The 15,309-nt window shown below is 38.9% G+C and overlaps 1 protein-coding gene across 1 annotated transcript in view; it reads left to right on the forward strand.

Moving 5' to 3' along the window:
• Window positions 1-14,492, forward strand: part of LOC135464434 (hyccin-like) — a 163,981-nt gene extending 149,489 nt beyond the window's left edge. The window contains exons 13-14 of the mRNA XM_064741860.1: window positions 12,013-12,172; window positions 13,013-14,492. Coding sequence (XP_064597930.1) covers window positions 12,013-12,172; window positions 13,013-13,671 — 819 coding nt within the window. The 3' untranslated portion in view covers window positions 13,672-14,492. The remainder of the gene's footprint in view (window positions 1-12,012; window positions 12,173-13,012) is intronic.
• Window positions 14,493-15,309: the final 817 nt, after the last annotated feature.

The following is a 15,309-nucleotide window of genomic DNA, read 5'->3' on the forward strand; positions in this document are numbered from 1 at the left end:
CGCTGCTTCAACACTTGATAACGCCATCTGAACACACTTCTGTGAGTTCACACTTCACTGCATCCTTCACCTTTAAAAGTAAATGTATAATCAGAGAGAGTTACCTGCCTTTGTGCATGCATGCTGCAGGATTGTCTTAATACCTTGATATTTGTCAGTAACCAGACCACACCACTAATGCCAACCATTGTAAAACCTACTAAATCATGGTGTTGTAACATTTTCTTGTTAAAATGTTGCCTTTTTATAGTGATATTTGTATATATATATATATATAAGGATAAAGTCTACAGTAAAACTGTCTTTGTGCATGGTAAAATTATATACTATAGAAGTTTATACATATATATATATATATATATATATATATATATATATATATATATATATATACATATATAGATAGATAGATAGATAGATAGATATATAGATATATATTTATATCTTTATAATATATTTAATCAGTTACAAAAAAAAAAAAGATTTACCACATTTCCTTATGTGTGACCAGATTCTACTAGAAATAATTATTTATTTGTTTGATTGGTGTTTTACACTATGCTCAAGAAAGTTTCAGTTACACGATGGCGGCCAGCATTATCGGGGAATGAAACCCGGCAGAGAGTGGGGAACACCTGCTACCATTCGGGGGTTGTCACCTAAAAATATGTACATGTACATAAAATTAGATCACAGTCTATGACAAAATTTATTGTAATAATTAATACCTTATGTTCTGGTTATGTTTTTAACATAAGCATTTCTGGCAAAGATACATGTTTATCTAAAAGCAAGAATCTCACTGTAAATTTCCTCACGTTTTCATGACTTTTTTCATCATATTTTCTCTCAGTAAGCGCTTTTTGGGTTTTTGGCCTATCAGTGTCTTTATATATCTATCTATCTATCTATCTGTCTTTGTCTAGTTTGTCAGATATGACAGATGTGTTATTATTTTAGCAAAGAATAACTCCAGAGAATGTGTTCAGAAGTTCTCATCATACTTTCTACCTGCCAGGAAGCCATATCGTTATTGCAGGTGTTCGCAGATTTAGTTGTGATTTTTAAATATCCAGATTTGTATATAGATTTATATGTATATAGTTTGTGGGGTATTTAGTTACAATAATCAGTCTCATGTTTGGTAAAACCCTTTATTTTCCACTAAGATGAGGTGCAAGTCTGTGAGTCACACATGAGAAAGTATTTCAGCTTGTCACTGTAGTACATGAGTAAATGGTAACTTCTGGCCAATTTATATAAAAGACTTACAGCATAGAGAGTAAACTCAGAGCAGAGATGACAGCATGATTGTTAGCAAGTGGTCACACTTAGCTGGTGAAAAAAAGCTGTGTTGTCATCGAATTTGATATTAAAACAATGCAAAGGAACTGGCCAAGTGGCAAAATTGTCATCCAAAATTAATTTGGTGGCCCTAGCTCTACACATCACTTAATCAGCTTTGGAGTTAAGCGTCCAGAAATGTGCAAGATGTACAGTAGTATGTAACATTGTAACATAAATCCACAAACCTGCTGATGGTTGTGGGTTTCCACCGGGTTCTGGCCAGTTTCCTCCATCTTAATGTTGGCCCCAGTCGTATAAGTGAAATATTCTTGAGTACAGCATAAAACACCAATCAGATAAATAAATAAGTAAATAAATGTACAACAGGGAAGATATAAATATATCAGACATAACTGTAACTATCTGCAGTATGATACGTAGACTGTACGCCGATCCTACGTGGAGGTGAAGTGATCCTCCAGCCATCGCAAGCTGCTGGTCCGTGGATGGTCCACGTATCTTGATCAGAATTCGTTGTCAGTATAAGATACCATTTCAGGCACACACGGTCATTCAGTTGTAGACGACTCCAGTCATATTGTTGATAAATTTATCAGCTCTTCATCTTATGGAGTTTTATACATGGCCAGGCTATGGTAAGCCCCCAAGCGACATACCTACATGTATATACTTTACCCATCTTAGTTTTTTCTCTATTTCACTCCATACTCACCATTTTGAACATGAGTAGCAAGAATCGAAAGGTCATTGAGTCCTGTTTTCGACAGGTGTGTACCAAATGTATGGAGCTTAGTGATAAGCATACCGGTGTGACCTTACAGACCTCAAAGCTGTGCCAATTCGAGCTCGGCTAGCATGCATCGAAAGGCCACAGTGTCCTATTTTCAAAGAACGCTATACCCAATCCATGAAGCTGTGTGATGGAGATACTAATGTGACCTCACAGACCTCCCAATTGCAAAACTACGTCGGTTCGAGCTAGGCTGTGAGAGAAAGTACACTGCCATGGCATTTTGACACATGTACACAATTGCATCATGATTATCACCCTTAACAGGCTTTGAGACTGTGTTTTATTTTGTTATCATGCGCCAACCGTCACACTGGGAGAAGGACTGTAAGCTTAGGATTGGTCTGTACTGTAACTTAACAATATGACGGTGGATGACAAAAGTGACAAACTTTTTGGTTCAATTCGTACAAGTGCATTTTTATATTTGGAAGGAGTACTCAGTATTTGTTTCCATCAAAACTTGCATTATCAGTTAGATTTATTGCCGTATTTCGTTGTAACATATGCAAGTGTGCAATGGCTTTTTATGCCTGTACTAATAGAGATACAAATGTTTATATATATATGCATCAAGCAAGTATAAGGCATACTTTCTTACTTTTTTAATATTGCATACCAAGATATAGCAGTTCAAGGTAACATCGTGAAAATTGAGGAAATTGAACGCGACACCATGCTATAAATTTTGACCAATCAGGCACAAGTTATTTCTAGAAGCCAAGAATGCAGCAGTTTCTGCTGACCTCAGCCAAGTCCTGGTTCGCCTTTTAGCCATATTAGCACTGGATAAAAGGTTTCTCCAATTCAGCTCATGGCAATGGAAGAATTTCAGGTTAAAAGATTTACCAACATGATAAGGCAGTGTTGCACTGCAGAACAAAATGTTTGTGGTCCTTTAGCTTTAGGGTTGAATTATTTTTTGTTTTATTTTATTGTATTATTATTATTATATTCACCCAGCTTGCCATTAGTTAACCACTAAACTAGTTCAGTGTGGCCTATCACACTGAAAATACCACTGGCACAGCCACAAACCACTTTAGCTTACAGTTCACTTCTTTACTGCCAGGTTGTGGGCACATTGTGGTAAGCCCTCTGGATATGAAAATCAGTGCACGGCAGTTGTGTACTTACTCAGACATTTATCTTGGTGTGCAGAGATAAAAAATGAGAGGAAATTGCAATGATATGACGTGGAACTTGCAGACCCCAGACTCTGCACATATGCAGTCTTGTGCAGCAGTGAGTGTATATAGCTTAGTATGCAGACCTGGCTGACAGCCATTTTTCACCAGAGAACATTATGATGATTTCAATTTTATTTTGGTAAAGATTGGTTGTTATAGAAAAAAGGAATTTCAGCATTTCTTAGCAGTCAAAAACCTTATACTGAAATTGCTCATTTGATTTTTTTCTAAATGCATAGAAAACTGCAGTTCTGTATTTTATACTAAAAGCCCCAAGCTGATGATGTTGAGAGTTCAGTTCCAGAGTTTGTGGCATATACCTTAAGTTTTCAACAAACTGAATCGAATATGAATTTTAAAGTGGGCAAATTTGTGCCACACATAAACCCCATCACTCATTTATTGAAGAGAAAAGCTGTTGAAAATACCTTAAGAAATACCAATCAAATAGACAAGCATAGAGATACAAGGCATTGCCTACTGTACTCTCTGACATGTAACTTTGATATCCCCGATCATTATAGTAGATAAAAAGTGAAATATGTAGATAATGACTCAATGTCAATGAACCTTACATCTTGTATGTGGAAAACTGCTCTGTAATCTAAATAATAGTGCCCTTGTCTGTATATTAGACTAAAACATCCCATATGCTTAGGAGCTAATGGCAATAGTTAGTGGGATTTTGTAGTAGATGACAGGTGATCTCATCCTGTGTGGAAATCTGAGTTTAAAACCCTGTTTGACCCCTAGATCAAGTGTTTCACACTGTTGCTACATGGACTGAATTCAGAAACTCACAGGAGCAGTTACACAAACTATAACATGTTAACTGTGTCTATGGCCAACCCCAAAAAGATAAAGATGTGAAATGAAATGCCACGCAGTAAGTATACTTTATACTAAAGTAGTTTCCCCTAATTATTTACAACAGCCTGGCACTTGGGCTTATGCGGTCTAAACAGTTGATTTTGTTTCAAAGCTTAAGGCATCATTATCTGTGTTCTCAAATGTAAATATAATACATGTACAATATCTGTTATTGTAATTCTCCAAACTGTTGACATGCAAGATGTTTATTGATGGATATTATTCTATGTGATTATAGATGGACAAATTCTATATACGTTCAATACTTTCATTGAAACCCTGGACTTGTGCAACCCTACCAGGGTAATGTAGTCTGCACAAAACAAACTTAAAGCATATATGAAATGCACTGAAAGCTCCTCTTTCATTTATAATTCACCCCCCGGGACTAACCCTGTAACTCTGTAACCCTTTCCTCGTAACACTTAAAAATAAACTATGTATGGTGATGGGGGGGAAGGGGGCGGTTATCTTTACAAATTTATGCTACAAATACAGACGTGCATTTCAGGTCTCAACTTTCTGTACATGAGCAATGTTATAGCCAAGTATTGTGTTTGTATGTAGCAGACTGTTATGTTTGTGACAATCTAAACAATGGATAATTTATGCATGCTACCATTATTCAGTTGTAATGTGATGAGGAAACAGGCTATGCTCATGTGATTAAAGATCCTTGCCTTTTAGTGACTAGGTCACAGGAGATGACCGTTCAGTCCCATTCTCGGGCAACCGCTTTGGTGGCCTCTGCCTCCAAATCAGGAGATCTGAGATAAAACCCCGCCTCCAAATCAGGAGATCTGAGATAAAACCCCGCCTCCAAATCAGGAGTTCTGAGATAAAACCCTGCCTCCAGATCAGCAGATCTGAGATAAAACCCAGGGCGGGTCATACCAAAGACTTTGAATATGGTACTTGCTGTTGCCTCGCTTGTCATTCAGCACTGAGAGGTTAGAGCAAGGAAACAGGGCCAGGTTACCCCGGTATCAGTGTAATGTGACTGGGTGGGGTGTCATATTTGGTGTCTTCAGCACTGACTCGCCTTCTATAAGAAGACACAGTGTATGTACACACACTTTAAATGAATCCTTGTAATCATATGATGCAAAATTTATACATGATGTTAAACCCCAAGCATGATGTTAAACCCAAAGCATGATGTTAAACCCAAAGCATGATCTTAAACCCCAAACATAATGTTAAACCCCAAGCATGATGTTAAACCCCAAGCATGATGTTAAACCCCAAGCATACAAACATACATTCTCAGGCAGGAAATTGTTCTAAAGGCCTGCATAGTCTGATTTGACTGAGTGCTCCCTTGTGTGGTCATGCACAAAGTTCTTTGCAGTCTGCTTGCTTTTCACTAATATGGCCTACAGATCACACATGGGAAACATGCACAGCAAATATCCTTGTTATATCCTGGTTTAAATGTGTCTTTCCCACCATTCTGTATTGTATCCTGATGGGCACTCCCAGGACTGCAGTATGATATCACTCTCACGGCTGGTGTTGATGTTGTTAGACAGGATAAGTAGTGTCATGCTGTATGTAAAGGGGGGCTGAACGCTTCCACAATAGCCTGTTGTTGATACATGTGTCAGTGCATATGTACCTACGTCTATATCAAAACAAAACTTCCCACTTAGGCAGTAACACTTCTTACCAGATGCCTGGGTGTTTATTCTAGGGAAAATTTTTTGGAGTTGGCATTGCTGTTTATGTGAGATCACCCGAAAAAACTGTATAACTCTGTAAATTTCATGTTATTGTTATATGTTTTAAAAGAGGGAATTCTTACTTAAAAAACTATCAGTTTTATGAGACTTTGAAGAAAATTTTGAAATTGAAGAATTTGAAGGAGAATTTCCAGGTTATATTTTGAGAAAAATAAGGATTTTTATGTGAATGACTTTATATATATTGTTTCTGATAAATACCCCGAAAATCCTGCTGAGGGTTGTAAAAAACAATGCTCTGTGGTTGAAGACATGATTTGGTTTTATAGTACTCTATATGTGTATATTCAGTAATAGGCACTTATAGACTCATTTTCATTGTATAGTTGGGCATCTGGTGATCAATTAATGTTAGCAGAAAGACATGTTGTTCACATCATGTATGATTCCTATTTATGATACCACTAGATTTGCTGTGTTTGTGGTATAATAATTATAATGAGCACTACCAGTAAGGTAGATATGTTCATATGGTCTATGATACCCTATCTATTGCCCTTTCCCTCCTCTTCCCCCCCCCCCCCCACCCCCCTCCGATTTTCTCTTATTACTTCCATTCATAACTATAGGGGTGTTTTTACTGGTGCGTTTCCTTTTGTTTGTTTGTTAGTCACTAGGTTATCTAACCTGTATGGTTTATGATAAGTTGATTCTGTGTCATTTCTGTTTATAAGTCCTTTAAAATCACTGGCTCTGAGTTCTGCTTAATTACTATAACAACCCATATCACTGCATATATGTATATATGTCATTGCCTTTTCCATTTGGAACACTCTCCTGATGATGGCTAAATAAAATGCCGAAATATTGAGTCACAGTGAAGTCTTTTTTGGGAGTTACATTACTCGTGTATTTATAGAGTAGGTGTAGGATATTTTCAGCATTTTCTTCCATGTCTGTCTGGTAATGACAGCTTACAGATTGACATGCAAGATCAGTGCAAGTAGCAATTATCTCTAGGTTGATAAAGTTTATCTACTGCTTTCATAATTGAGTAGTTGGAAAATATGCAATGTATTGCAGGGGAAACAGTTGAAGATTGGTGGGATCTGATTTCCGAATGGATTTAGTGTAACACCACAAAGTTATCTCCCTTATCTGGAACAGGATCCACACCCATAGTTTTCCTGTTTACATTATACTGTGACTGTCAGAAATGACATCACCTACTGTTGAACAGCACAAGGCCTGTCTCTTCTTAACTCCCACCTAATCCTGACCAATGACACAGGCATTGTTCAAACAGTTTGTTTGTGATGCACTCACTTCCACACATCTTGATGTTGACATAGATCTGTTGTTAGTAACAGTATCTGATGTTTGACCTTGTGATGGACTGAGAATCACTTTGATGTTCATGAAAATTTGATTTTTAATTTTGTGTCAACCATCTTTTCAAAGTGAGCTTATGTACGTAAAGAAAAAAAGATACTGGAAAGGAGATAGTTGTAGTAAATGTGAAATATATGTCTACACTGAAAATGTCTGGTAAGTGTCAGATCAGCAAAAGTCAACAAAAATAAAATAAGGGCTGGAGTGTCAGCAGAAACACCTCTGTGAATCATAAGCAATGTTTTTTTTGTTAGATTTTTATACGGCCCAGCCTTAAGGTGGAGAGTATTATGTTACAGCAGTTTTGTCCGTCTGCTCATCCATGTTCGTGTCCGGGCTGTAACTCTGTTCTTTACATACAGTTTTCATTTTTGGTGGATACTTGCATACACAGATGACGATGTGTCACGACTTACATTTGTCCATTTCTGTGGTTGTCGTGGTTACCAGAATGTGGTTAGCCACATTATACTATATAAATAGATACAATTTTGTGTCCGGGCTATAGCTCCAACTGTTTTCCACGCAGAATTTCAATTTTTGGTGGATACATAGATACACAGATGACAGTGTGTCGCAACTCACATTTGTTCATTTCCATGGTTGTCCTGATTATGAGATCGCCAGTTTCCCTACATACACTATATAGATAAAAATGATCTCATCACCGGGCTACAACTCCAACTGTTTTCAGCATGAAGTTTTCATTTTAGTGGACACATTTGTCCACTTAGGCAGTTGTCATGGTAACCACATACCTATCATGAACTCACCACAATGCTGCTGGTATTCTTTTATACATTTCAAGCAAATGCATTTGTTGGGGCATAATTTATGTTTACCTGAGCTTGTGTTAAATTTGGCCAAATACTTGAATTCTGTGGTGGGCAGTACGAACCGCAATTAATTAATAATATGGAAGTCGGTGTTGAGAAACTGTTTCTTGGATTGCCCGTATCTATTTATAGCTGTTACATGAATGTCTTGATGCCTAGATTCCTAGGTATTCACCTTTGTAATGTTTCCTCATTCACATAAACGAGTTGTTCTAATTCCAACTTTTCGTTTTTCTTTTTTTTTGTACTTGGAATTAAAAAGACAATTATAAAAAGTCATTGACACCCAAAATGATCTGTTAAACCTACCCTAGAATTCAAACAATTGACTGGCTTTTTGTCAGTGAAAAATTGTAAGGCAATAAAGAGATAGATTTCACTGGCCTTTTCCCTATTCCCTTCGTATTAGGGAAATAATTATCTGCTTGTGAGTGCAATAATAAGTATGTTGGGTGTGTGGCAAAATCTTATGAACAGCTTGAATGTGATTAGCTAACACAGGAACACTGCAGATTTGATGCACGCTTTCTTACCACCGTTGTCATAATCTGATTAATTTTTTTGTAGAATGTGACCATATTTAAGTAGTTGTAAATGAGTTTTCTTCTTACCCACTGACCAGGTCTGAACTACTGTGCTTGATATGTGTGGATGCATTTCTCAATATTCGCCATATATGGAGGGCTGCCACATATTTGTCTTGAAGACACTTATCATAGCATATCATGTTTGTGTTTTGGTTCACTTCCAATGTCCTCCTTAAGCCTGTATCTGTCTTGGGGGGGGGGGGGGATCTGCCTTGAAATCTGGTTACCCTCTGATTGCCACTTTAATACCCTCCCTTGCCTGCCCAGTGCCCAGTATTCAACATAGCTGCCCACCCAAGCTGTACATTGAACATGTGACCCTGTGAACACCATGATATCTATCTAATCAGAGCTGGTAAACTGTGAAATGATTCTGGTGAATTTGAACAGCTACCCTGCTGCCCTTTGACAGAATATATGGGGTATCACTGTCCAGTTTGCCCTAATGACTGAACCTGACCTGATGTCTGCCCCACCAGGTCAATCAACATAGCTGATGCTGGCCACAGTGATCTCCCAAAGGGCCAATGAATCACAGCTGTTGGGGCTGCCATCTATTTGGTCCCCATCATTCCTGTTTGTTTTTACTGCTGGGGAGGATGTCAGTCCCCCAAGATAAGGCATGCTGTTGGAAGGAACATCTTTGGAATGCTTCCTTAATGTCCAGTGTCAGAGTGGCCTCCTGAGGTTATAAACCTGTGGTTTGGGACACAAGTGTGTTGGACTACACAGGTGCTAGAATACCAATGCAAATACCAAAGTTAGTCCATCATAAAAGCAAAGATACTTTTGAGACACAGACCCATCTGAGACAGACACATTAAATGGACTGAATGGGTGCTACAATGCTTCCTGAATGTCCAGTATCAGGATTGACCCCTGGAATTAAAAATTTTGATCTGGGACAGACACATAATGGGTCCTAGAATGTTTCCCTATGTCCAGTATCAGGATGGTCCACTGATATGATAAACTTCTGATCTGGGACAGATACATAAGATGGTCTGAATGGGTTCTAGAATGTTTCCCTATTGTCTAGTGTCAGGATGTCCCCAGAAATTAAAAACTTCTGATCTGGGACAGACACTTGAAGTGGACTGAATGGGTGCTAGAATGCTTCCCAGATGTCCAGTATCAGGATGGTTCCCAGAGATTATAAACTTCTGATCTGGAACACATGCTTGAGGTGGACTGAATGGGTGCTAGAATGTTTCCTATTGTCCAGTGTCAGGATGGTCCCCAGAGATTATAAACTTCTGATCTGGGACACACACATAAGGTGGGCTGAATGAATGCTAGAATGTTTCCCTGTTGTCCAGTGTCAGGATGGTCCCCAGAGATTATAAACTTTTGATCTGGGACAGACACTTGAGGTGGGCTGAATGGGTGCTGGAATGTTTCCTATTGTCCAGTGTCAGGATGGTCCCCTGAGATTATAAACTTCTGATCTGGGACAGACACATGAGGTGGGCTGAATGGGTGCTAGAATGTTTCCTATTGTCCAGTGTCAGGATGGTCCCCTGAGATTATAAACTTCTGATCTGGGACATACACATGAGGTGGGCTGAATGGGTGCTAGAATGTTTCCTATTGTCCAGTGTCAGGATGGTCCCCTGAGATTATAAACTTCTGATCTGGGACATACACATGAGGTGGGCTGAATGGGTGCTAGAATGTTTCCTATTGTCCAGTGTCAGGATGGTCCCCTGAGATTATAAACTTCTGATCTGGGACATACACATGAGGTGGGCTGAATGGGTGCTAGAATGTTTCCTATTGTCCAGTGTCAGGATGGTCCCCTGAGATTATAAACTTCTGATCTGGGACATACACATGAGGTGGGCTGAATGGGTGCTAGAATGTTTCCTATTGTCCAGTGTCAGGATGGTCCCCTGAGATTATAAACTTCTGATCTGGGACATACACATGAGGTGGACTGAATGGGTGCTAGAATGTTTCCTATTGTCCAGTGTCAGGATGGTCCCCTGAGATTATAAACTTCTGATCTGGGACATACACATGAGGTGGACTGAATGGGTGCTAGAATGTTTCCTATTGTCCAGTGTCAGGATGGTCCCCTGAGATTATAAACTTTTGATCTGGGACAGACACTTGAGGTGGGCTGAATGGGTGCTGGAATGTTTCCCTGTTGTCCAGTGTCAGGATGGTCCCGTGAGATTATAAACTTTTGATCTGGGACAGACACTTGAGGTGGGCTGAATGGGTGCTGGAATGTTTCCTATTGTCCAGTGTCAGGATGGTCCCCTGAGATTATAAACTTCTGATCTGGGACATACACATGAGGTGGACTGAATGAGTGCTAGAATGTTTCCTATTGTCCAGTGTCAGGATGGTCCCCTGAGATTATAGACTTCTGATCTGGGACATACACATGAGGTGGACTGAATGGGTGCTAGAATGTTTCCTATTGTCCAGTGTCAGGATGGTCCCCTGAGATTATAGACTTCTGATCTGGGACAGACACTTGAGGTGGACTGAATGGGTGCTAGAATGTTTCCTATTGTCCAGTGTCAGGATGGTCCCCTGAGATTATAAACTTTCGATCTGGGACACACACATGAGAGGTGAACTATAAAAGAGGAGGCAGCATGCCCAGGAAAGTTTCTCCTTGGAGATACCATGCTCTGTAATGAAGTTAAGGCGCTTTTGGTACTCAGACCCGTAGCCTGGGCCAGACACATATAAAAGTGGACTGGATAAGTGCCAGAATGCTTCCCTAATGTTTAGTTGATGGGTGCTAGGAGAATTAAGTGTTGAAATCAGCCTCTAATGCTGGCTTCCACAAAATTTTGTCAGTTCTTTTCCCTCCTAGGTGGTCTGCTTTTTAAAGATACAAGTGTAATTAACATTGTGAGACGTTATTAAATTAACCAAGTTTTAGTACAGGTGAACCAAGTTGGGGTTTGATGAGATGATATTTAGCAAATAGTTGGCAGTGTCAGGAGTTTAAGTTCAGTATTGCTTTGACTGAATTTTTTCTTTCTCCCAAGCTTTAGCAAGAACAAGGAAATTGTTTGGATCTGTCTGCCTGTCATGCTTGTCCAGTTTTGATCAATTTTTTTTTTTGTTTAACCTCAGATCAAGTTGGAAAACCAGCAGGATACATGTATAAGTCTTTGGATTTCTATGATTAGGAATTGGTGATGGTTTTTTGGGGGTTTTTTTTGGAATAAACTACTTTAATCATTGTCCGATTTTCATAAAATTTTGTGTACTAAAAAATGCGATTTGTGGTTCCTCAGATTAAGAGTGAAATTCAGGTTTATTCATGCGTACGTTTTGCATAATTGGCTTGAAGATATACATTATCTAAATGTTTTTTTCTGTTGTTTTCAGGTGAGCAATGCCATAAGGAACTCCCTACAGTATAACCCCTCAGGTCAGCCTGGAGATGGGCCTATGGGCATTGCAGTGGCTCTATCCCCAACCGCTTCCACCACCACCCTGTCTAAGTCAGCCATCACCAACGCCTCTTTCAGGGCCAAAAAGCTACCAGGTACGATAAAGACATAAAGCAGTTGTATAATACATGTCTAATTTATTTATTTATTTGATTGGTGTTTTACGCCGTACTCAAGAATATTTCACTTATATGACGGAGGCCAGCATTATGATGGGAGGAAACCGGGCACAGCCTGGGGGAAACCCACAACCATCCGCAGGTTGCTGGAAGACCTTCCCACTTACGACCGGAGAGGAAGCCAGCATGAGTAATCCATGTCTAAAGATACCTTTACAATGCTACAACAACATACATCTGGTGACACTTTTTTGCAATATGACATCCCTTTACGGCATAGCAGGGTCAATCAGCCAAGTGAAACATGGGATAATTCATGTATGAAAAGAATACATATAGTAAATTACACAAGATTAGATTGTAATCTTTTTAATTGTGTTCTTAACTTGGATTGGGTGTAAAATATTGCAAAAACTATGGGTTTTGCTTCTAGTTTTATCTGATCATGTATACTGCTAGGAATAAGATAGAAAAGTGGTCCAGCAGTTCTGTAAAGCTGCAACATCATTTTGCACTGGGATATCATAAATGATGTCATTCAAAACGGACATCTATTAAAAACAGATCCTAATGGTTGCTACCTGTAAACTGTTTTTGTGGGGAATGATTAATTTCACTGATGTCAATCTTTTCACGATGGCAGCCAGGTTTATGGTGGGAGCAGGGGTGTATTTAGAATAGGGTTTTGTTAAAAGCTATGACTTAGACTAGAATAGTTACCTCATTGTGAAAAAGATACAATATACCAAATCATCCAGAATTACCAGTTACCTGTAACTCTTTTGCTCTACAAGATATGTTTGTCTTTTCTTGTAGAGGACATCACTGTTCCGGATGAAGCGGACATAACACTGAATAAACACCTACCCAGTATTGAGGAAAGCTCAGAGTCGTCGGGGGTTGGTCGCAGCCCAGGACCCTCACGAGGCTCCGGTAAACAGTCCAAATCAGGAAAAAAGGGAGAGAAATCAAGAACACCCAGAGCAAAAGACAAGGAAGACCCAAGAAGCATCTCCAGCGGGGGCAACATCCCCACGTCCAATTCCATCAACAGTGACTGCTCAGAGACGGGCAGTAACACAGGGGTCAGAGTGGCTGTTATTCGACAGCAGGGTCATACAATCGTGGATGCCATCGAGTTACAGTCTCTGCCACCAGGAGGCATCATCAAGCGACCCGATAACCAAAACCAGTCTGCTTCCAGTGTCATCGCCAGGAAGATGGAATCCTCAGGCTCTATGGACAGCATGTCGAAAAAAAGTGTGTCATCGCTGACCAACAAACATCGAAATGATAGTTTGACTGCTCCGTTAGCAAGTTTAAGTGACACAGAGGATTCTGCCTTAGGAAAACCACGACATAGTTCCAGCTCCAACCATATAGCAATTAGTCGAACAAAGGATCCTGGAGCATCTTCAACAGCAGCCAACAGGCTCTCTGGATCCTCTGTAAAGTCTTTTGGGACTGAGGTGTAGGTGAGCCAAGAGGCTGACTGCCTCCTCTATTGAACTCCTTGGTTCTTGAGTCTCTGTAGATTTACCAAAACAGACTATCTGGATGCTATGGTTAATCGTCCAGAACTGAGGATTAGCTAAGAAGCTCCTTTGTTACATCATGTGTAAGTTTCAAGGCCTAGTCAGCCAACAGGTTATGTGCCTGTTCAGTGAAGTCATAGGACAGCGGGGTGTAGGTCATCTAAGAGGCTGTCTGGCTCTTGTGTTAAACCCTGTAAAACTGAGGTGTAGATAAAATAACAGAGGTGGCCTAATTCCATTTGAAATTAAATGGATGAAATTAAAACCATTTGAGACTGATCAGTAGAAACTAATATTAAAGGTTATTACTTGAATTGTTACAGTTAAAAAACATGTACACTCTGGGCACATTATAGTACAGGACATTTTTAATTATGTAAACTTGTAGGTATAGTGAAGGCTGCACTCCTGATTGGTCGAGGCACGCCATCATGTTGGATTGAGACACTTCTTTGCAGTGCACAGATGAAAAAGCATATATTGACTCCTCTCATATAGGTGTAAAATTCTGATTTCATCCCTGGGAATTCCGTGGTCTGAGGAGGTGTATTCGGGCTTTGGTTTTCTTGTGTAAATATTTACAATTAGGTTAAAATTAGCAGATTTTACAGATGTTAGAAAACCGTAAGTATTGGCTTCAGGTATGCTGAAGAACAACACGACAAAAATTCTCAAAAGCAGCGAGGTATATAATTACAGGCATAATGACAGGTATAATTATTCTAATCATAGTGTACACACGCACACATATAAATACATATAAACACAATCACACACATATATACATACATAATATATATTAGTGTGTGTGTGTGTATATATATATATATATATATATATATATATTAAGCTCTGAAGTCAATAAGAAAATGAAAATAAAGTCATGTGTATTAATTAGAAAGACAGTTATCAACATATTTTCATCCATTTCGCCTCTCTAGGAATGATAAGATGTATGTATACATAACTAAACCCATGATTAGAAAGAGTTTTCAGTTGTTGGTGTTCCCTGGCTTAGAACATTATTGTAAAAGTGTTTTGTTGAAGCCACTTACAGCATGTATAAAGCATTTCCAAGCTATTCTAATGAGGTTTCATTTACAGATACATTTATTAGCTCTAATGCAACTTGTTGATGTACAGTTAAACAATTCATATTTCAGTTTTAGAATATTACTATTTCTCTGCATGTTTAGAGATTGTGTAAAACCATGATATTGCAGATTTTTTTTGTGTTATTTCCACTCTGGGGCTTCCAGAATTTTGCACTCAAAAGTTTTTGTTATTATCTTTCATTGAACTCAGAAAATTCCGTAATCTGGTGGTTAGATTAGTTTTGATTTCCTATTTTTTTAACGTGGTCTGTTCACTTAAACAAGGAGCCTTTGTGTAAGCTGACATAGACTTTTTGTAGGATATCACAGCTGTAATTGTGATTTTGTATTTGTTTGTACCAAACCCGTTTTTTGACATTCAGAGTTTTCGTTTTCCAAAGCTTTTATTTGAATTGAAAAGCCCTGTTTTGCATTCACTATACTTGTTTCCATTTAGAGGCTTTATCTACACCAAGAATGTCTG

The sequence above is a fragment of the Liolophura sinensis genome, chromosome 4 (genome assembly GCF_032854445.1).
Source record: "Liolophura sinensis isolate JHLJ2023 chromosome 4, CUHK_Ljap_v2, whole genome shotgun sequence".
NCBI lineage: Eukaryota > Metazoa > Mollusca > Polyplacophora > Chitonida > Chitonidae > Liolophura > Liolophura sinensis.